We start from the raw sequence: 21,250 nt of genomic DNA, 5'->3' as shown, positions 1-21,250 counted from the left end.
ACTTTAAGACTTGTGGACTTCAACTCCCAGAATTCCTCAGCCAGCAAAGCTGGCTGAGGAATTCTGGGAGTTGAAGTCCACAAGTCTTAAAGTTGCCAAGGTTGGACACCCCTGCTCTAATCCAAGCCCTGGGTTCAAAAGCCAAACCCTCCCAAGAATCTGAAATGAAAGGAAGTCAACTTGTTTTACTTTTGGGGGGCGGGGGGGAGGGAGCACCAGATTTTGGGTTTCCTCCTCTGCGGGTTTATTCAGATTTCATCCAAGGAAACTTTAGCGGAAGAAGAAAACTCTTGATTGGGGGGGTTCCTTGTCAAGCCAAGAAGCCCCAGCGAACCAGGAATGCCATCAAGGACCGGAGGGGATGGGGCTGAAGCCCCCCCACCTTCCCTTTTCACGCCTGGAACGCTTGCATTCTGCCTGGCATAGAAGGGGATCCCAGAAGGCAGCAGCTCTGCCGGGGAGCATTGGGGGTGGGGGGTGGAATTCCCGGGCAAGCGCCCCTTCCCAGCGTAACGTGTGAACGGGGCAGGAGGGCAATGCGGGGCGGCCGGGCTAGGCGAGAGGCTGCGCCCGCCTGGCTCGGCTGCCATTGGCTGTCGGGAGGCGGACGGCCGTCCCCGGGCCCCTCCCCGGCCGAGAAAGTGGGTGAAAAGGCCGCGGCGGAGGTCCGTCCTCCCTCCCTCAGCCCGAGAAAATGCTGCGCCTGGCCCTGCGGAGCTCTGCCCGGCTGCGCCTCGGGGCGCCGCTCCGCCTGGCCTGCCAGCCCCTCTCCAGCGCCGCCGTGCCCGCGCCCAACCCGCAGCCCGAGATCGCCTACAACAAGGTGAGGGGGCGCCGGGGACCCCGGCCTTTCTGCAGGGGGACCTGCGCGCCACGGGCCGGGCCAGAGAAGGCCCCGGTGCTTGGAGGGCAGGAGTGGGCGTGGGGACCAGGAGAGTGCGGGCATTCCGGCACGCCTCCGCCTCGCTCCGAGAATGTGGGGCGGGGGCGGCTTGGAGGGTCCACCGGCCTCGCCCCCCGAAAAAGCGAAGTAGGCAGCGCTTGGGAGCCCGGCTGGTGGGCGGGGGCCTCCTTCGTCCTGGGGGCCACCTGCGGGCGGTTGCTTTGAGCCGAAGCTTCCTGATTGCAGGGGGCTCGGCCTGCAGAGCCCCCCGCCCCCCGCAACTTCTGGGCACAGTTGGGGATGCCATAAACCATCCAGCGGGCATGGCGCCCACCCGGCCCGTGACTAAATCGCGCATGCAGAACCGATGCAGACATTACAAAAATGCGTCTGGAACCAAGGTGGCGCCCCGTATTAGCCTGTTGCAAAATAGGCGCTGGACAAGCCACAGTCAGGCCACCTCTGGACGGTGCAACTACTTGTGTCCTCCCAGTGACATTCGAATTAGCTCCATCTAAATCGTTGGGACATGAGTGCCTGGGCTCTCCTCTTCATTTTGCCTTCTTCAGTTCACTATTGCCATTAGTCATAACAGAAGCCTGGTGCTGGTATTATTGAACCTCTCGATGGCCAGATTAATTTCCCCAAAATTTGCCCAGGGAAGGACTGGAAGTGAGTCAGAGTAGAGTATCTCACCTCGGAATTAGGATCTAGGTTCACTAGGAAAAATATTTCTCAAGTTATTAAATTACTGCAAGCAATGGCCAATTGTTAGAGCTTGGTGGAGATCATGAATTCAAAGGTGTGCTGCCACAGGGTGTGGAGGTTTCGCATATTAATCTTGCATTTATTGATTGTGAAAGCAAGGCATTTCCCATTGATCGTTTATTGCCCATTGTTCCAAAACAATCACTGAAAATATGGGATGAAGATTCCTCTCAAAGCCTGAATTTGTTCTTCTGACTTGCAGATTTTCATCAACAACGAATGGCACGATGCAGTCAGCAAGAAAACCTTCCCCACCGTCAACCCCTCCACAGGGGAGGTCATTTGCCAGGTGGCAGAGGGCGACAAGGTATATATATTGGGATAACACACGCCCTACTTCATCCGTAAGAGAAGTCAGTGCCACCTGCAGATTTTATTTTTGAAAACTTAAGTAGGTGGTTAAATTGCTTCCTCCCCTGGTTCAAAATTTGTGGCTATCCTGACAGGCGTCACCTATCAAAAGCTACAGTGAGACCCTCCAGGGAATAAATTTCCAAATCGTTTTGAGTTCTCTCCAAGAAGGCTCTCTACTTTTTAAGCATCCAGGCTGTAGCTGAGGGTGTGTTGCAACGCCAAAGGTGCCTGGCTGGCTCTTGCCAAAGACTGTAAAGTAATCCATCCTGAGGTTGCTTTAGGCAGCTCGCCCAAAGCATTGTAAACGTTCCTGAATCTATCCAAGGATCAGCCTTTACATGGCTACAGCTTGGCAGCCAGACTGGCCTGTGTTCACTGTTTCGTAACCTACGATGGGGGAAGCTGAGGCAGCAATAACGTTAATCGCCAGCAGGAATGACACAGCAGAAATTGCCCAGAATATCAGAAGCAATTCGCTGCAGGAGGCTTGGAGAGGGGGTGAGGGACAACTCCTTAGTGGAGATTAGAAATAGGGAACAGTGGAAAGTGCCGCCTTTATTGTGTAGAAAATAATTAACCAGGTTGATATTTAAGCGTCTGACTCCATCAGCCAGCTGCAGTACTGGCAATATAGAGTAGCACTGCAAATGCAGACAAGCAATTGTGAAAACGTGGCCCAGATTAAAGCACCTCTTCCATTTGATGATCAGAGGGTTTGGGGCAGCATTTGTTCGATGGAACCAGGCGTTGTTGGCTGGGGAATTCTGGGAGATGAAGTCCACAAGTCTTAAAAGTTGTCAAGGTTGGAGACCCCTGGATTAGCCAGTTCTGGGTTTGGTCTGCAGCTTTGGTGTCTTTTTTGACCCTCTGACCGGCTAACAATGCACAGGTCCTCGCTGCCATTTTTCTCGCAACATCACGAAGGACTCTCTGCTCATGCTAGCCTCCCCCGGTTCCTTTCCAGGCCGATGTGGACAAGGCTGTGAAGGCAGCCAGAGATGCCTTCAAGTTTGGGTCTCCTTGGAGAAGGATGGATGCCTCCCAAAGGGGCAAATTACTGAACCGACTGGCTGACCTGATTGAAAGAGACCGGACCTATTTGGCAGTATGTATGGGGTGGCTGGGGAGAGGAGTCACTTTGTGCAGGCTCTGCTCTCTTCTCAGAATCTCCCTTCAGAACTTGGGTTTATCAATGCTGGCTTAATGTTTCTTCCTAGGCTCTGGAAACATTGGACAATGGCAAGCCATACGCAATCTCCTACCTGGTAGACTTAGATATGGTTGTCAAGAAACTCCGGTAAGAATTAATAAATAGATTCTCAACTGTTGCCAAGCGCAAGTTAGCACTTGCAGATTTTCAGGGAAAGTCATGTTAGTGAAATATAAACATTCTGCTCTTATTTTCTGGCAGTTAATAATAATACAAGATATATTTTTTTTCACTCAAGTAAAGCTGAAATAAAACTGGAAGGAATCTTTCTTTCCTCTAGAACTGGCACCGGGAAACAAATCACATGATTTGTTCAGCCAAGTGCAGAAATCCCTCCTCCTACTTGAAAAAGAGTATCTGAAAGGATTAAAGTTAAATTTGAAGGATTTCCTGAGCTTTTGGTAAAGGGCAACTGTTCCCTTCCCATTTTTAAAGCTGAGCATAAAGAAACATTAAGCAGGGATTGGATAGACTGTATCGATACAGTGTTAAATAATATTTATATACGGAAATGTTGCAACACTTTTAGGATATTTGCTTGCATAATAACCACTTGGCAATGACCCTTCTGCCCCACCGCTCTTTTACATATTTATGTTCTCCACCTGTGAATTATAACCGAAATAGGTTGGATGATGAGTATTAAATGTATAAACTTCAGTGGCAAATCAAACAAAGTCACAACTGGCTTGTATCCTTGCTTCCAATCCTGTTTCAGGAGTGAATTTTCATCAACAATTTCTGCAAATTTGTGTTGGGACTTTTGTGGTTCCAGGAATACCTGTAATATTTTGATGGCTTTGCTCCAGGTACTATGCAGGTTGGGCTGACAAATTGCATGGGAAAACCATTCCTGTGGACGGAGACTTCTTCACTTATACAAGACATGAGCCTGTGGGTGTTTGTGGACAGATCATTCCGGTAAGTCAAGCTACCCACAGTGGATCAAAAGTCCTCTCTCTTCTATGAGGGTCGAAATGGGGAGCTTTTAATGTGATCATTGGATGGAATAGAAGTAAAGATGACGTGTGGTTAGTACTGTCCTCTTCTCTGACCTATGTAAGTCTTATTTAAGTAACCCAGATTTTTAAAAGGATCCTGAGCTGATGTTTGTTTTCCTAATACCTCTCCCAAATACGTTGGCTTCCATTTCCATTGCTCAGTGCTGTTATCTGATCTCCCATTGACCTTTGCGTTCCCTTTGGGATTGTGGTCTGACAAATCTTCTGATTGTTGGGGAGGGAAGAGAAGGGAAGCCCAGTTCTGCGAGAAATGAATTCTGCAATCCAACTCAATGTTATCAATGGATGTAGCTGACTTTAAGATTTTTGAGTATCTACACATTTATTTTTCTTGTAGTGGAACTTCCCGTTGCTGATGCAGGCCTGGAAGCTTGGTCCCGCTCTGGCCACAGGGAACGTGGTGGTGATGAAACTGGCTGAACAAACTCCCCTGACTGGCTTGTACGTGGCCAACCTGATCCAAGAGGTGAGAGAGGGGCTCCTGCGCTCATCTGCTTCCCTCGCTTGGATTGTGGGGGACAAATTTCTGTCATTGATGCCTCCATGTTTTGTATTTGGTCAGACGACCTAGCAATAAATCTTGATCTGTCCACTTAGGAAATGACGTTCTCTGGTGTCTTCACAGGCTGGATTCCCACCAGGCGTGGTGAACATTATTCCTGGTTATGGACCTACAGCTGGGGCTGCTATATCTTCCCACATGGAAGTGGATAAAATTGCATTCACTGGTTCCACCTCGGTGAGGAACTAAATAGTTATGGCGTCTCGTACTCTTTCAGTCTTTGATGTGATAAATCAGACTACTAAGATTTTGCAGTGATCCTCAGAGTGGGGTTTTGGTTGCCCAGAACGAGGAGTCATTCGTGACCTCGAATAGGTACAGGAATCTTGGATCTACCTTGATCCAATAGAGTGACTTTTGGTTTATGTCTTTCGCTACTTCTTGGGATTTTAGGAATTGCCCCCAGGAATAAAATCATACTCACTGCAGGTATCAGGAATGATCTTTATTCCCTTAACCAGCCATTAGATGTCAACTTAAAAAGGGTAGAGTGATGTCTTGTTGCATTGGGAAAGACAAAACAAAGCCACTTCCCTTGCTGGTCTTTTCCTCAAGTATAGCTTGTTCTACTGACCGATAGAAACGTCTTGATTCTTAAACTGTACAGGTTGGGCACCTGATCCAGAAGGCTGCAGCAGACAGCAATATGAAGAGAGTGACTCTTGAGCTTGGTGGGAAGAGCCCAAACATCATCATGTCCGATGCTGAAAGTAAGACCTTCTTCCTGGGGGCAGACAGGGGGTTTGAGTTGCATCTGGAGGGGGATTAGCAGCTCCAGTCAGCCCAGCGATTTGGATCAGCTCTTCACTGAAATGCATTTCGTGTACCCCATCAGTGAAGGTGACAATATCCCAATCCATTGGCCCAGTTTAGAAAGGGCAAAGGCATTTCAGGTCAGCCTTCTTCAGCCTTGATATACTTTCCTCAATCCTGACTGTGTTGGACTGAGGAGGAAAATAGGAGTTGGAACATGCTGGGATTTGAAACCAGTCCAGATAAAGGCTGGTTTGCTGAGGCAAGAAATAAATTAGTATCTAATTTCCAGATGGGAGAGAAATTAAATCCACTGATTAGGGTTACTACTCTCACTGCAGTAATTAGAGAGACTGTTTGGAGGATTTTCCGTCTTGTTTCTAATGGCCTCATTTGGATGCTTTCCATTCTCTTTTTTTTTAGTGGACTGGGCTGTTGAGCAATCTCATTCTGCGTTGTTCTTCAATCAAGGCCAGTGCTGCTGTGCTGGATCTCGGACCTTTGTCCAAGAAGATATATATCATGAGTTTGTGGAGAGGAGCGTGGAGAGAGCCAAATCCAGAATAGTTGGGAACCCATTTGACTTCCAAACTGAACAGGGGCCTCAGGTGGGAGCAAAACAATTCCAGTCTGCCACCATCCGCTCTTTCGGGAGCTCCTTTAAAATAATACCTTGGATTATAGAAAAATGGAGCCATTGTTCTAGACAGGAAAAACAAAGTCCTCTCAAACACTGTACATTGTACAGAAGACATCTTTTCATTAACTTAAAATGTTAGTCTTTCTTAAAATCTAATCAGTAAAATCCTTGTGGGTTAAAAAACGAAGTAAAAACTCACATAATGAAATTATAATTATTTCCCCAGGGCTACTGGCTTTAATAACTGCCATTGTTGCAAACTTCAGCATATTAAATGCTTGGTGAATTTTTTTTCATACAAGCAGATTTGTAGACTGAACTGATGTGCTGACTTTTTGTGGTTCCTTAAGGTGGATGAAACACAGTATAAGAAGATCCTTGGATACATTGACAGTGGAAAAAAGGAAGGGGCAAAATTACTTTGTGGTGGGAGTCCTGCAGCAGATAAGGGCTACTTTATCCAGCCAACTATCTTTGGAGACGTGCAGGACAATATGAAAATAGCCAAAGAAGAGGTAAGAATCATAGCATAATATATTTCTAATTTATGCCTTCGTGTTGTTATATTGATTCACATTATGTAACCAGGTTGCTGAATTCCACTTTCTTAAATATGTATCCTTGTATGTGAGATTAGGCAGTAGTATAATATTGGAGAAAATCCTATTATATAAATACATTTTAATCTTGCAGATGTTTTTCTTTTACAGATTTTTGGGCCTGTTATGCAGATCTTTAAATTCAAAACCATTGAGGAAGTTATACAGAGAGCAAATGAAACCAAATACGGGCTGGCGGCCGCTGTTTTCACAAAGGATATTGATAAAGCAAACTACATTTCTCAGGGCTTGCGAGCTGGGACTGTTTGGTAAGCCCTTAAACTTAAGAATGGAACTCAGAAGGAAAAAGCAGAGGCTCACATGTGCTGTCTATGCTGCAGTCCCCAATCCATTGGAAGTATAATTTTATATATGTATATATGTGTGTGTGTGAGAGAGAGAGAGTTCCCACATCACCAAGGAGTACTTGCGCTCAGATTGTCAATGTATGCATTCAATGCAGCTTTCAAGTTTACAGTTCTAATGTTAATTTGTTAAAACTTTGTATAACAAAGGATATGCAATCAGTAACATTTCTAATGCAAAGTTTCTTTTGCAGGATCAATTGCTACAATGTGTTTGGGGCACAGGCTCCATTTGGAGGGTTCAAAGAATCTGGCCAAGGGCGGGAGGGCGGAGAATATGGCCTGAACCCATACATGGAAGTAAAAACGGTAAGTACCCTCACTACTCCTTTCTTTGAACTAACATCTTCAGATCAGGTTAGGTCAAATACAAGGAAGCCTTTTTTAACCTTGATTCTAATCGGTGCCCATCGGTGATTTGCAGAGCTGCAACCCAAGTCACAGAACGTCTTGTCTTGTTACTTAAATAATCATGTATTTATTTCCTTTTAAAAGTCCTGATTTTTGCTTTGTCCTAGGATGGCAACTTTTAGTTAGTACCATATGATTTACTAGATAGATGTTGACAATTCTAACAAAACATAATGGATATTATTTTTTGAACCGTAAGAAGTCTGAAGCATTAAACCAAGATTGTACAGCTTATTTGTCTTTCCAATAGGAGGTTGGGATAGACAGTGGTTGATAAACAATGGTTAGGACTATAATTGAGCCCAAAATTTTGTTGCAAACAAGAAAGTGAATTTTGCTCCATTTTACAACCTTTCTTGACACACTTGTTAAGTGAATCTGGCTCCCCCAGTGACTTCGCTTGTCAGGTTGCCAAAGGGGAATCACATGACCCAGGGATGCTGCAACCGTCATAAATGAGTCAGTTGCCAAGTGTTGGAATTTTGATCACCTGACCCTCAGGATGCTGCAAGCTCCCCATGGTCATTAAGTGTGAAAAACGGCTGTAAGTCACATTTTTCAGTGCCGCTGTAACTTCAAACGGTCACTCAATGAACTGTTGTAAGTTGGTAACTACCTGTAGATGGGATTTCATGTTTTTCACTCTTATCTTCCTGCTAGGTCACCATGAAAGTCCCACAAAAGAATTCTTGAAGAGGAAATACCCGAAACCGTCCATAAACGTCACCCCATGCTTGGTAGAAAAACTTAATGAGGGATTGAAGAATTCTACATTAGGAAAGAAAATCTGGCGACTCACAGATTGTACATGTAACCAATGATTAAGGTGTCTTTATTTCTCTGCTTAAAACATTACTTTTCTCAAGGCCAAACATTTGTAATTAAGAGCAAGGAAAATTGAATATTCTTCACTCCAATGTAACCTGAAGAGAAGATCTATAGAAGCAGGCTACTTTTGAGTGCTGTAAGACACCTCTTCCTATATTCTTTTTGTACTTTTTCTAATACAAGATTTTACGCTTAATGTATCTTTGTATTGCATCGGTCCAGAGCTGCTTCCGATGAGATGGGAGGTATATGAATTTAAGGAAGAAATAAATCTGCTTCCCGAGGCGAGGGCTCCAGACGGCCAAGGGCCAGGATTTGGGGAAGAATCTGGGGGTGAATGTGGATTCCCTAAGTGCCCCCCCCACCATCTTTTCTGACTGGTTGGGCAGCCACAAAAGCTCCAATGAAATTACCAGGAAGTCTCCTTCTGCAAATGACTCCCAACCTTTGTAAGGTGCCTGTATTTCGTCTCCCAGAATCCCCTGCCCTGCTAAGAATTCTGGGAGTGTGAAACCTCCACAAGGTTTGGAGAAGCTGCCCCGTGCTGTGATTGACCTAAATCGACTTTTAATCGTTTTGCTTCCTCGGATGGTGCTCATTAAAAAATAAATAATCCAGTTGCGCAAGAGCAGGGATACAACATGACAGATATAACGTAACTCTATTATATCATTCTATTTATATTTTAATTAATATTAACATATTACATCACATAATCGAGCATCAAATTCTTCAGGGCCAAAGAGTGAAATTCTCACCCACATCAGAAACTGGTAAAGGGGGGCTTTAAAAAAGACACAGAATTATAGGAAAAAAGATTATAGAATTATTATATATATATATATAATTACAAGAGAATTATAAACATTCCAGATGTTCTTAATAGAGGCAACCACTCCCGAGAGGAAATTAGGGCCGTGCTTTTGATACATTTCTCGGAGATATTGGGCGGCTGTTCGGCTTTTCTGGTTGTTTGGGAGGAAAGATATTAATTAATCCTACCTGAAAAACATTCTACCTGAAATTAAAAGCTCGCCTGTCAGTCACGCCTCTCCCCAAAATGGCGACCAACCTCAGAGCGGTTCCCCTTCGTCCTGCCACGCTCGAGATCTCGCGAGACGTCCCGCGGGACACCTCGCGAGAATTGGACAAACGCGGGCGTAGAGGAAGGAGATCCGTCCCACCCACCAAGACAGCGAAGGGGCGTGTCCGGAACGCAGCGAGGTTTCCCCGCCCCTCCCTCGGACGAGGCAAAGGCTGTCTCCTTCCCTCAGATAACCCCGTCCATGACGTCATCCGGAGGCGCCACCCCGGCGAAGAAAGCCCCGGGGGAGCCTTAACTGGAGAAAGAGAAGAAAAAGAGGGAGGGGCTTCCGAGGCAGGGCGTCGCGCGTAGGCACGGGGCTGCCCCGGCCACCCGCCTGATTGCTTTGTTCGCAGAGAGCGTCGGCAGCGGCCAAGCTCGCCTCGGGATCGACCCCGCGCGGCTCGCTCGTCCAGGCCGCGCGGAGACAAGGGGATCCGGCGGGCGGCGGCTACGGGGAGCGCGTCGGCCGCACCTCTTGAATCAGGCGGGGCTGCCCGGGGCGTGGGGGAAGCGAAGCGGTGGCCATGGCCAGCGGCTGCCCCGCGTCAGTCGAGCCCCGGCGGCCGGGCTGAGGCGGCTGCGGCCCTTTCCTCCCGCCGCCCGTGGCCTCGCTCTTCCCCGCCGCGAGGAGAGGGCTCCCGGGCCCCCGCTTCCCCGCCGTCCCGCTCCCCTTCCTCGGCTGCTGGGCGGGGATGAGGCGGCAGCCCGGCGGAGGCGCTGGTGGTGGCGGCGGCGGTGGCGGCAGCGGCGGCGGCGGCGAAGGGGGAGGCGGCAGCGGCGACGGTAGTGGAGGCAGCGGGGACAACGACGCCGACGACTCCGACTTGGAGGGGCGGCCCCCCGCCTAGCCCCCCCGGCGCCCCCCCCGAGCCCCCCGAGCCGGGCCTGAGGCGGCGGCGGCGGAGGAGGAGGAGGATGTCGGAGGAGCCCGACGCGGAGAGGATGATCAAGGTAGGCGCGAGGCGAGAGGACCTCTGAGCACGTGCAGAGTCCCCTTCTGGGGCTGCTTCTGCGGCCGCCTCCCCTCTCCCCACCCAGGACACCCCAAACCCTGTGGCTGGTGGCCGGTAGAGGAGGGGGATGGCACGCCCCCTCCCATCATCCCCAGCCTTGCCTCTCTTGAGTTGGACTACATCACCTGCAGTTAAAGGGATGGCTGGCACTCCCATGGCCACTCTAAGTTAGTTGGAAGTACAGCTCCCATCATCCCCAGGCAGTGCCCTTGTCTTGGACTACGCTTCCCCTCATCCTCAGCTGGCACCCAGACCCCAATTCCTATAGGACCAGCCCGGGGAGAGGGGGAATCGGACTGAGCCTCCAAATGATTTTGGGGGTAGGGTTGCTATTCTTGTCCGAATTTATGGCCCCTGCAGCTGGGGATGATGAGCCTTGTAATCCAGCAGCCCAGGCTGTGACCCACACGGAAACTCTGTATTGCTGCCAGCCTCTCGGTTTTGTTGTGATTTTTAACTACTACAGGTGGGACTTCTTACCTGGCACTGTCGGCCTTTCACTTTTTTCCTCTCCTTTGCAAAACAAACAGGAAACTTCTATTTTGGAAGACTACCACATTAACTGGACTCAGAAGCTGGGAGCTGGAATCAGCGGTCCAGTAAGGTAAAAAATGTTTATTTATTGGTCCAGGATTTAAACTTGGGGGAGAGCTGTGAAATCTTGGATTCTTGAATTAAGCTGTGCATAGAAATCAAAGGTTGGGTTGGGATATCCTTTCCTTGATGTTTGCTATCAGACAATAAATGCAGCCATAAGTCAAAGTCTTCCACAGACTCCCGTTAACCAGGTGTTTTTACTGCTGCCTGCACAGAGTCTGCATCAAAAAATCGTCTCAAGAACGGTTTGCACTGAAAATCCTTCTCGATCGCCCAAAAGCGAGAAACGAGGTACAGTATTTTATGTATGGAAAAGTTTTGGGACTTTGGCTGGCTGGGGAATTCTGGGAGTTGAAGTCCACAGGTCTTAAAGTTGCAAGGTTGGACATCCCTGAGCTTAGACAAAGCGATTTACCGTTTAAATCAATAAAACCTAATATTCCAAATGCTAAAATATTGTTGCAAAGCATAAAAGGAGTCACAATGAATGTCTGAGTATAACCTCATAGCACAACGCCTTGTAATGAAGCCTGGCATTGCCCTTAGCTATTAAATTGGCTCTGAAAAGATACACAGACCTAAATACATTCAGGAGCATTCCTGGAAGGATTTGCTTAGGAATTTGTAAAATTGAGCCCAGAAAGATGCTGATAGCTTGGCATTTATTTATTGAAGAAATTGATATGACAGCAAGCGGCTTGTGATTCTGCTGGGGCAAAATATTAATTTACTGGCAAGAATGGCGTTGCTTGAGCCTGTCATCTTCCAGCCCAAAGCAGGCTCTTTCACTCCATGCCAGAAGCCTCCTGAGATTCTCCTTAAGGCCAGCACGGTTCCGCACAGGGTGGGACAGAGTGGCCGATGGATGAGTTTGGGGCTTGTTTTGAGGATGCCATCCAGAGTAGCTCTTTTTTATTAGAAGCTCCATTTTGCCTTGTTGGCCTTCAGGGTAGTGGAGCTGGAAAGATCTGGCCTTCTCCAGTTCTGCTGCATCTGGCTTGTCAAAAGGGCAGAGGAGAGGCTTGCCCTGGCAAACCGGTTAGTTTCCTGCCCAGAGCACTCAATCCACTCCACTGCACTTCCCTGGGGGGCGGTGCTTGATGTTGGCCTTTCACTTAGCTTAAATCTCTTCTTGCCTGACCTTTTGTCCAATTCTACCCTCGGCCGTGAGTTTTAAACTCCGGGTGGTTTGCTTCACCGCCTAGCTTTAAAAAGACAAAGACCTCAGATCTTAGAGCCAGTTAGCATTCAACCACATGGCCATCTGGGCAGATCGAATTCCTTTCTGGCTCAGAAAGCGCACTCGGTCGCCACGTATCTGAAATGGTATCCCTTTTCGGGCACTTGGTCGTGGAAAAAGAAATCCCAAGCTGACCATAATTCTGTTGTCCTTTGCTCCTTATGAATAGCTGTCTAGAAATGCTTTGGATTTCCGTCCTGTTAGAGTAAGGGACAGGAGCATTTTGAGGCCCTGGGGATTCAGTGGGTTTTCTCCCGTTTTGCACCAGGTCCGACTTCACATGATGTGTGCGACACACCCCAACATCGTCCAGATTATTGAAGTCTACGCGAACAGTGTACAGTTCCCCCATGAGTCCAGTCCAAGGTGAGATGGCACAGGTTCCTTCTGGTGCCACGGCATCCTCACAAAACAGGGCTTCTGTTTTGCGTGTAAGGCAACTCTTCCCCCCCCCACCCCCGACTACCTCAAAAAGGTTATTGCCTGGAAGGAAAAATGAGGGTGACACAGAAATAAATACGGGCTTGGACTGTGGTTGCAGGCTTGACCACAGAGCACATGACAAGCCAATGGTTTTTTTTTTTTGTCTAGGAGAGGGAGAATGGTGGCTTTCTTTCTTTTTTTTTTTTAAATGGTATTGTTTCGGTGGCATATTTATGGCCCTTACCTTTAAATTGCAAATCCATTGCGTTGCTTTTTCTTTAAGCTGCCCTGAGCAGTGTAGTTTCTGCAGAATATTTTCTGGGGTCCTGTTTCATTAGAAGAATGGGGCTATGGGGCAGAGGTTTTTCTGAACGTCTTGATTTTTTTAAAAAAAAAAACCCATGTAACAAACCGGAATCCTTTGAAAACCAGGTCTCGACTGCTAATTGTTATGGAGATGATGGAAGGGGGTGAGCTGTTTCACAGAATCAGCCAACATCGGCACTTTACTGAGAAGCAAGCAAGCGAAGTAACAAAGCAGGTGTGTTTTAACCCTCCCACAAACCTTCCTATTCTGCCCTGGTACAAGCAAACAATATGGGATAAAGGAACTATAAAAGGAGAACGATCTCCAGCAGGTGGATTGGGGAGAGGCAAGCTTTAAAATAAACATTAAAAAAGAAAAGCCACGTTTGCCCCTCTTGAAAGATTCCCTGCTTTGTTATAATCTCAACATTTGTTTTCCGGGTTTTGATGGCTGAGGGGGTGCCTTCTTTTCCTTTTTCCTATAAAAGTGTGGGTGAGGGGATACTCGAGGGATTGGTTGAATTGCCCGGGAAAAGCACATGGGTTCAGCTGTGCCACCTATTCGCCCCCTGGAGAATGAGAGAGGAGAGGCCCATGGGTTGAGGTTGTGGGGTGCCTCGTGTTTCGTGTTCGTTTCTCTACACATCCGCCTTTCCTACCCTCGAGCTGCGTTGGGGCACATTCCATAGTTACAGGCGTCATCGCTCAGCTCTCATTCTGAGGATCATGTGGCTTCTGGGTGGTTGGCTTAGCCCAAGGCGGGGAGCCATCAAGCACAACCAGTTCCCTCCTTGTAAAAAAGCCAACTCTTTTTTTTTTTTTAAATGGGTTTCCTCCCCACTCCAGGATTGCTAAAACTCGCCTGCTTAAAATTGGAGCCAGAAAGGAACAAAACATCCCGAGCAAGCTAATCGGGGGTTGAATTTGGAAGGAGCCCATAATAGACCCCGTAGAAGCAGCCGGCCTTGAGGGGCGGCCCATCAACGCCTCCGAAAGGGTTCAGGGACCATTTTCTGATCCCTTATCTCTCCCCCCCCCCCTTCTTTTCCAGATTGCTTTGGCTTTGCAGCACTGTCATTCTTTGAACATTGCCCATCGAGACCTTAAACCTGAGAATCTTCTCTTCAAAGATAATTCTTTGGTAAGGTGGATGTTGATTGGCCTGGATGCTGGTTTGTTTTGTTTGTTTGTTTGTTTGAACTATTCAATCCGTGCGAGCAACGCAGCCTCCTTTCCTCTCTGGTTCCCTGCCGGCCGCAGGAGAGGCAGCTCCCTCCCTCCAGCCCACGGGCGGCTGTTCCTTCTGACTCCTCCTCTTTCCTGGCTGCTTCAGGCCAGGATCCTTCGGTCCTGGGCCATTCGCCATCCACTCCCCAGACCTCCCTCCCTGTTGATTCTCTTGGCTCTGGTATCTCTCTCCCTTCCTTCAGCAGCCCCAGAAACATTTCTGAGAGGTGCTCCGTGCTCCGTGTTCTGACGCTGACACGTTTCACCTAAGCGGCTTGTTGCTTGCTCTAGGATGCTCCCGTGAAGCTCTGCGACTTTGGGTTTGCCAAGATCGACCAAGGTGACTTGATGACCCCACAGTTCACTCCTTATTACGTAGCACCTCAGGTAAGGGCCTCCTCCTTCCTGGGCGTCTTTTCACGGGCCGGGGGCCCCTGTGCCATGAGGTCTGAGGCCTCTGGCTATTTCCCCTTTGCCCAACAGGTCCTGGAGGCACAAAGGCGGCACCAGAAAGAAAAGTGTGGCATTATCCCTACCTCGCCCACCCCCTACACTTACAACAAGGTAGACTTCTGGCACCCCGGGATGCTCGGCTGGCTCTGCCTCAGTTGTGCATAGGGGACTTTCCTCCTGGGTGGGAACCGGCATCCATCAGATACCAACATTTCTGATCGTTTGTTTGTCCCTCTTCCTGTCAGAGCTGCGACTTATGGTCCCTGGGTGTTATCATTTACGTGATGCTGTGTGGGTACCCACCGTTCTACTCGAAGCATCACAGCCGGACAATTCCTAAGGACATGAGGAGAAAGATCATGACGGGAAGCTTTGAGTTCCCGGAGGAAGAGTGGAGCCAGATCTCAGAAATGGCGAAAGACGTTGTGCGCAAGTAAGCGCGTCCTGGGAGCCGTGGCCACTTCTTGTCCAACTCTGCTGTCTTCTTCTTCCAGCCAGTGTTGGGCCAACGGCCAGCAGGGCTTTCGGCCTCCGCTTGCTGCTTTTAGGAGCGTCCAGCTGCTGTCAACCTCCAAGCGGGGGGTGTCCCAACCTTAAGACCTGGAGGGTTTCAGGTTTCAGCACGGCTGACTGGGGGACTCTGGGAGTTGAAGTCCACAGGTCTTAAAAGGGGCCAGGGCTGGAGAGCGCTGCCTTAAAGGGTCAACGGAGTGATGGGTCCGTTTCTTAAAAACCCTTTTAGGCTGCTGAAGGTGAAGCCAGAGGAGAGACTGACGACGGAAGGCGTCCTGGATCACCCTTGGCTCAACTCAACCGAGGCGCTTGATAACATACTGCCTTCTGCTCAGCTGATGATGGACAAGGTCCTTGATGGCTTATTTGTAAAGAAATGGATTATTTAGCATGCAGGGGAGTCCGTCGCCTAGTTTGAGCTTTCCTTCCCTCCCCCTTTCCTTCCCTCCCTCCCTCCCTCCCTTCCTTCCTTCCGGGGGCCTAGAGGTTCCAGCAAGGAAGGTCCTCCTTCCTCAAACCTCAGGTGATGCTTTTTTAAGTAAAGGAGTGGAAACCTTGGGAGGGAGGGAGGGAGTTGCAGTCGGAGCCTTTGCAAATGCTCTCAAGCTGATTTTTCTTTGGGGATCTTCCCAAGGGGTTCTTGGCCCCGGAGTGGGGGTCCCTGCCTTGTGCTCAAGCCCATCCTTCCACCTGCTGCTCTTAAGGTATCGCAAGTTGAAAACCCGAACGATTATAACTACTATTTCTCCAATCCTAACAGGCCATGGTTGCCGGGATCCAGCAGGCACACGCAGAGCAACTGGCAAACATGAGAATACAGGATCTCAAAGTGAGCCTCAAGCCCCTGCACTCGGTCAACAACCCGATTCTGCGGAAAAGGAAACTGCTGGGGTGAGTGTTTGAGCAGCTTCTTCTGACGGTAGGAGGGAAGAATGGCAAAGAATGGCAGGTGGGGAAAATATTTAGCCAGGCCCGGACATGCCCCAACCCTTCCCTGCTTCGTTCTGGTGGTTGTTTTCAGCACAGGCTAATGTTGTTCAGAAGACTTAACTGGGAGGAGGAGGAGGAGGAGGAGGAGGAGGGTGTCCCTGAATCTGCTGTGTTACTTGCTCCAGCACAATTCATGTTTCTCTCTCCTTGCAGAACCAAACCAAAGGAAAGCGTGTACATCCATGACCCTGAGAACAGCAGCAGGGACTCCAACGTTGCTCTGGAGAAGCTACGGGATGTGATTGCTCAGTGCATCCTGCCACAGGCTGGTAAAGGTGGCAGATCCTAAGATGAGACGCTTTTGGGGGGCATGGCGGGTGGAGAGGGGCTGCAGCTGCAGAGTCCTTTTCAAGCTTTTTCTCCAGCAAAAGCGCCCGAGTGATCTGGAAATCAAAATTCCCGCTCTTGGTTAACAGACCAGGGTGCTGTACTCTTGATTTTGACTTTAAAATAATGAACTGCTGCTTTTTGTTCTGGCTAGATTTTGAGGCGGGTCAAGAAAAAGTATGAGATGGTTAACTTGCAAACAATCTTGAGTAACAGCAAATATTTTTTTTAATGCCCAGTTCTTTGTTTCAAAGAAGAATTTTGAGATGGCGGGGGGGAGGGAGGAATATTTCTCTAGATATGGAAGCACAATATAACAGGAACCAGGCAGAGCCCTCAGAGGAGGAGGATGGTAGACTCTCATTGAAAACAACCAACTCTTGATTGGATGGGACTTTAAGTCACGGATTCTCCGCTTTCCAACACCTTTACGGCATCCTTTCTCCCTCTCCGATCCCTTATCCTGCCCTCTTCTGACCACTTGTGGTTGTTCACTGTCTTCCTGCTTTCCACGGCCTCTCAGAGTATTGGGAAGAGGGGCAGTAAAATAATTGCACAAATCCAAATACCTGGTCTTTCTTTTCTTCAACCTTCCTTCAGCTTTGATTTTGACAGCCGTTTCTGTTGCATCTCCCAGACGAAAGTTCAGCTTTTAATTGTTTTGAAATAACTCCAAGCTTGTCAATAAAAAAGTCTTAGAATGCTCAGGAGATTTTTTTTTTCTTCTTTTTTCCCTGTTCTGGACCAGGAGAAAATGAAGATGAGAAACTGAACGAAGTTATGCAGGAAGCCTGGAAGTATAACCGGGAATGTAAATTACTCAGAGACACCCTGCAGACTTTTAGCTGGAATGGTGAGTACCGCAAATCTGTTTTAAGGGTCACGACAGCACAAGCAAAGAACGAAGTCTCTCCTCCCCCCACTTATCCTGAGAAGGGGGCTTATGTCATGGGGGTGTGTGTGTGAAAACTGACAGCAGTTAAGAGGTTGGTGGGGGTTTTTTGGAGGAAATCTAGTGTGGTTGTAATTGTTACAGTATTCTAGAATTGCGCAGGTATTGGAGGAAGGGGTTTCAGAGCAACTTTAGACTTGTAACCTGGAGCAAACACCTCTTGTTAGTCTGATCTCTTTCTAAAGTTCTGCCAGCTTTCAGTGTTGATTGGGAAGCGAACTGATTCCGAAGGGTGTCCCTTTCCCTCTAGTCCGCAGCTCTGTTTGGGGTCCCCCTGTCTCCCTTTCCAGCCTTCATTCTTGTCCTGATCAAGAAATGTGTTCGACAGGCTCTTATTTTCATCCGTTTCTGTTTTTCACTTGATTACTTTTGACAAAAAGAGGGCTGTGAAAATATCCACAGACCCCTCACATCCTGGACATAAACTGTTTCAACTCAAGATGACGCTATCGGGCACTGCACACCAAAACAACTAGACACAAGGAGAGTTTTTCCCCTGAATGCCATCACTCTGCTAAACAAATCATTCCCTCCACACTGTCCAACTATTTACAAAGTCTGCACTACTATCACTATTAATTCTCCCATAACTCCTTATCGCCATCTCCTCCCACTTGTGACTGTATGACTGTAACTTTGTCACTTATATCCTTACGATTTATACGGACTGCTTCCTAGTATGACGTGATTGTTGATTGTACCCTATGACGATCATTAAGTGTTGCACCTGATGATTCTCGACTCTTGACGGTTGTATCTTTTCTTTTATGGACACTGAGAGCATTTGCACCAAAGACAAATTCCTTGTGTGTCCAACCACACTTGGCCAATAAAAGAATAAAATAATTCTAATCTAAGTCCACTTCATTCCACTTTTAGGTAGAGGATTTACAGACAAAGTGGACCGGCTAAAACTGGCAGAAATAGTGAAGCAAGTCATTGAAGAGCAGACGGCCGCCCACGAGTCGCAGTAGCCAGAGCTGCTTGTTCTTATCAAATCACACATACTCTCACCCGTTTTTTCTTTCTTTTCTTTTTTTAAAAAAAGACCATTTTGTGAATTATCTGTTAAAGCAGGCTTGCCCAACCGGGCGCCTTCCCAGATGTCCTGGTTTGGGATGACAAGGGCGGAAAGCACCCAGCTGGGCAAGGCTGCTGTAAACTGTAAAAAGTATTTTTTATGTAAATTAATAAGTCATAATTATTTCATTAAATTTCCACGCAGCTTGAGAAATGCTGTATAGATGTAGATAATGAGAATCATTGGTACTGTAATATTTTTTTAAGAAACTCGGTTCCTCAAAATTATATATATATATATATATATTATATATTACATGATTTTTACGTGGCCCTTCATTCATGATTTTAAATGGGGCAAATGATTGTGTTCTCCTGAGTATCCAGATGAGGCAATCTCTCTCCAGCTGCCTGTCACCTGTAGGGCACCAGCTCGGTTCTGGGGGTCTCGGTTGGCCTTCCGCTCAATAAATTACTTGAAGAAACCAGCCAGAGAAGTATAGGCAACTCAGCTGCTTGGTGATTCAAGGAAGCCCTATAAAAAGTGGTGATTGTTTAAAAAATAGCCCTGTGTTTCCAGGTCTTGAGACTTATTTTCTTGAGCCAAGGGTTACCTTTTCCTCTGTTTTGTACCACGAAGCAAAGGAGGACAGAAATGGTAGCTTGTGGGTCTTTACCAGTTCAGCCAAGAGAGAAAGGTTGTTCTCTCTGGCAACAGACTTGCCTGGGGACACAGCCCCACAGAAGTACCCCAGTACCGTTCCCTTTGCCCCCCATGGCTGCTGAAATGCCGATCCAAGGTTATACGCGGGCTCCTCACTGGCCACCGCGACTCTGTGGTTTGCTATTTCTGGGGTGGTGGTGGTTTTTTTTTAAAAAAAAATCCTTCCTGTTGGTCATATCATCCTTGCCCGGCTTCTGTTTCTGCTCTCTGGGCTCATCCCTCAAAAATGCTTTTCTTGTGGACTTTGTGTCTGGCGGCTGCTGGTTGCATTCTTGCAGTTTTTATCGAGAGCCATTTGACGGGAAGGCCTGCAAGCCTCTGCCTTTCGTCTCGGTTTTCGTTCTTTAGTTTTTTAACAGGAAGATTTTGCCGCCAGGAGGGAGGGCTGTTAGGAAAGCTGGAATCTCTTGTCTATAGTGCCCGTTCAGTTGATAATCTCAGGACTTTCCATCTGGTCTGCAAGCGTACAAAGAAACAGGATGGGAAAATGTTCTTTGGAGATGCCCACAAGGATAAATGATGCCACACCAGAGAAGGAGCCTTTTAATCTGGGGAAACAAAAGTCCTCGGCCAGAAAAAAACAAATGCAGAAGTAGGAAAATGTTTCTCCCACTCTGCAGAAGGTGAAGTTTAGCACCAGCTTGTCAATAATTTCCTGCTGCAGTTAATTTCTTCGGTCACTCTGAATCAGAGCCCTCTGGTCCTTCTGTACATACAGGGCTTTCCCACCAAGGAGGCCCGTCAGGTGGCATTTGGTTTTTCTGCGGCAAGCGGCATTCGTGGCTTGGAAAGTATTTAAGAAGCCTTTTCTTTCTGAGGCTCCCCTTCCTCTCTTTTCTCTAGCTTGCGATAAGTTTCTAAGGGTTGGACTTTGGTTGATGGGAGCAACCGACCACAGCCGTGGGGTCCTGTTTGTAGAAGTACCGTATGTAAAGTCATTCTTGGCCTTGCCTCAGCCTCCCTGGCCTGTCGTCCTCCAGCTGAGGCAGGATCAGAAATCCCAATCATTCCCTGGTGGTCTCCGCTTTCCATGGGGAGGGGCTGGATCCACACACAGCTGCTCCCAGAAGACAGCCCCTCCCCTCCCACCAGTTTAATCTTTTGGAAGATGACAGGGAAGCCAAGACTGCTGTCAGAAAATGGCACTGAAGATGAAATACTTACTTCGTTTTATTTAATTTTTGTTCGACTATTCTTGATAATTTTTTGAGATTATTTTTTTTAACTTTTTCTCTTGTCCTGCCACCATTACTCGTTTGAGTGTGGCTCAGATTCTGGACTCTTTGGATCAATGATTCTTTCCATCTGTTGCATGTACTGCTAATTCTCGGTGAAAGTAGGAGAATCTCTCTCTCTTTCTCTCTCTCTCTCTCTGGCTCGACTCAGCTTTGGGGAGGCTGCGGTAGGGAATAGCTGTGGTCACCACTTTTCCTCTGTAAGCAGGGTGGCGGGAAGCACCTTTTATAAAAACACTCGATCGTCCTGGATTTTACCCGGGCTTCCCTTGCAAAGGTTTTCATGTTCATCTCCATCTTTCTTGCACCTGTGGAAGGAAAAACCAGCACTCTTGCTGATGCGGGGCAAAACCTCCGGCGATGACTGTGGATCCTTAGAGACAGAATCCACGAGAAAACGTTTTGAGAGCGGGAATGGCGTTGCGCATGTATGTTTTCGGCCACAGCGTAGCCGACTTCAGCTGCTAGGCTCCACCCCGCCTTCCTCATGCTCGTTTTGCTTTCCTCACTTTCAAGCATTTTGCTGTATCACAGTTTTGTTTTTCGAATCAGTATTATATGAATGTAAATATTATGCATTGGTGTACATAAAATAATTTTAGTAAAATTTATCAAAGTTTCTGCCTCAAGTTTTTTTAATGTCTTTTTTTTAATGTCAACGAGTTTGGGGTTGGTTTTTTAAAGGTAATATCAGTTGGCAGGTAACCCCGTTCTGTCTTTGCTGTCTTACAGCATTGATTCTTTCAGA

At 47.7% G+C, this 21,250-nt stretch overlaps 2 protein-coding genes and 1 long non-coding RNA gene across 4 annotated transcripts; 2 read left to right on the top strand and 1 right to left on the bottom strand.

Moving 5' to 3' along the window:
• The first annotated feature begins 635 nt into the window (after positions 1–635).
• ALDH2 (aldehyde dehydrogenase 2 family member) lies at positions 636–8,591 on the top strand. The gene is made up of 13 exons (XM_026689209.2): positions 636–823; positions 1,854–1,958; positions 2,970–3,110; positions 3,223–3,302; positions 4,025–4,136; positions 4,575–4,703; positions 4,863–4,976; positions 5,407–5,509; positions 5,976–6,160; positions 6,543–6,707; positions 6,903–7,060; positions 7,351–7,465; positions 8,228–8,591. Exons 1-13 carry the CDS (start codon positions 695–697, stop codon positions 8,258–8,260), a joined length of 1,569 nt encoding a protein of 522 aa, XP_026544994.2. The 5' UTR covers positions 636–694; the 3' UTR covers positions 8,261–8,591.
• Positions 2,973–9,551, bottom strand: LOC148129577 (uncharacterized). The gene is made up of 2 exons (XR_015745275.1): positions 9,398–9,551; positions 2,973–6,254 (listed from the first exon to the last, which is right to left on the bottom strand). It is a non-coding gene; the product is annotated as an uncharacterized LOC148129577 (long non-coding RNA).
• Positions 9,552–9,780: 229 nt separating this feature from the next.
• MAPKAPK5 (MAPK activated protein kinase 5) lies at positions 9,781–21,128 on the top strand. 2 transcript variants are annotated; one of them, XM_026689210.2, is made up of 14 exons: positions 9,781–10,433; positions 11,026–11,099; positions 11,308–11,383; positions 12,601–12,698; positions 13,188–13,296; positions 14,113–14,202; positions 14,580–14,675; positions 14,772–14,852; positions 14,987–15,174; positions 15,484–15,604; positions 16,015–16,145; positions 16,398–16,519; positions 17,320–17,424; positions 18,403–21,128. In XM_026689210.2, exons 1-14 carry the CDS (start codon positions 10,398–10,400, stop codon positions 18,495–18,497), a joined length of 1,422 nt encoding a protein of 473 aa, XP_026544995.1. In that variant the 5' UTR covers positions 9,781–10,397; the 3' UTR covers positions 18,498–21,128. The 2 variants fall into 2 exon arrangements, with proteins under 2 accessions (XP_026544995.1, XP_026544996.1); XM_026689211.2 differs by having other exon boundaries at positions 9,786–10,433; positions 16,398–16,513.
• Positions 21,129–21,250: the final 122 nt, after the last annotated feature.

This window comes from Notechis scutatus, chromosome 13 (genome assembly GCF_049901735.1).
Source record: "Notechis scutatus isolate UNSWTSFEM ecotype Mainland chromosome 13, rNotScu1.2, whole genome shotgun sequence".
NCBI lineage: Eukaryota > Metazoa > Chordata > Lepidosauria > Squamata > Elapidae > Notechis > Notechis scutatus.
The sequence above is the reverse complement of the archived record's forward strand: the minus strand, read 5'-3'. Positions and strand labels throughout refer to the sequence as shown.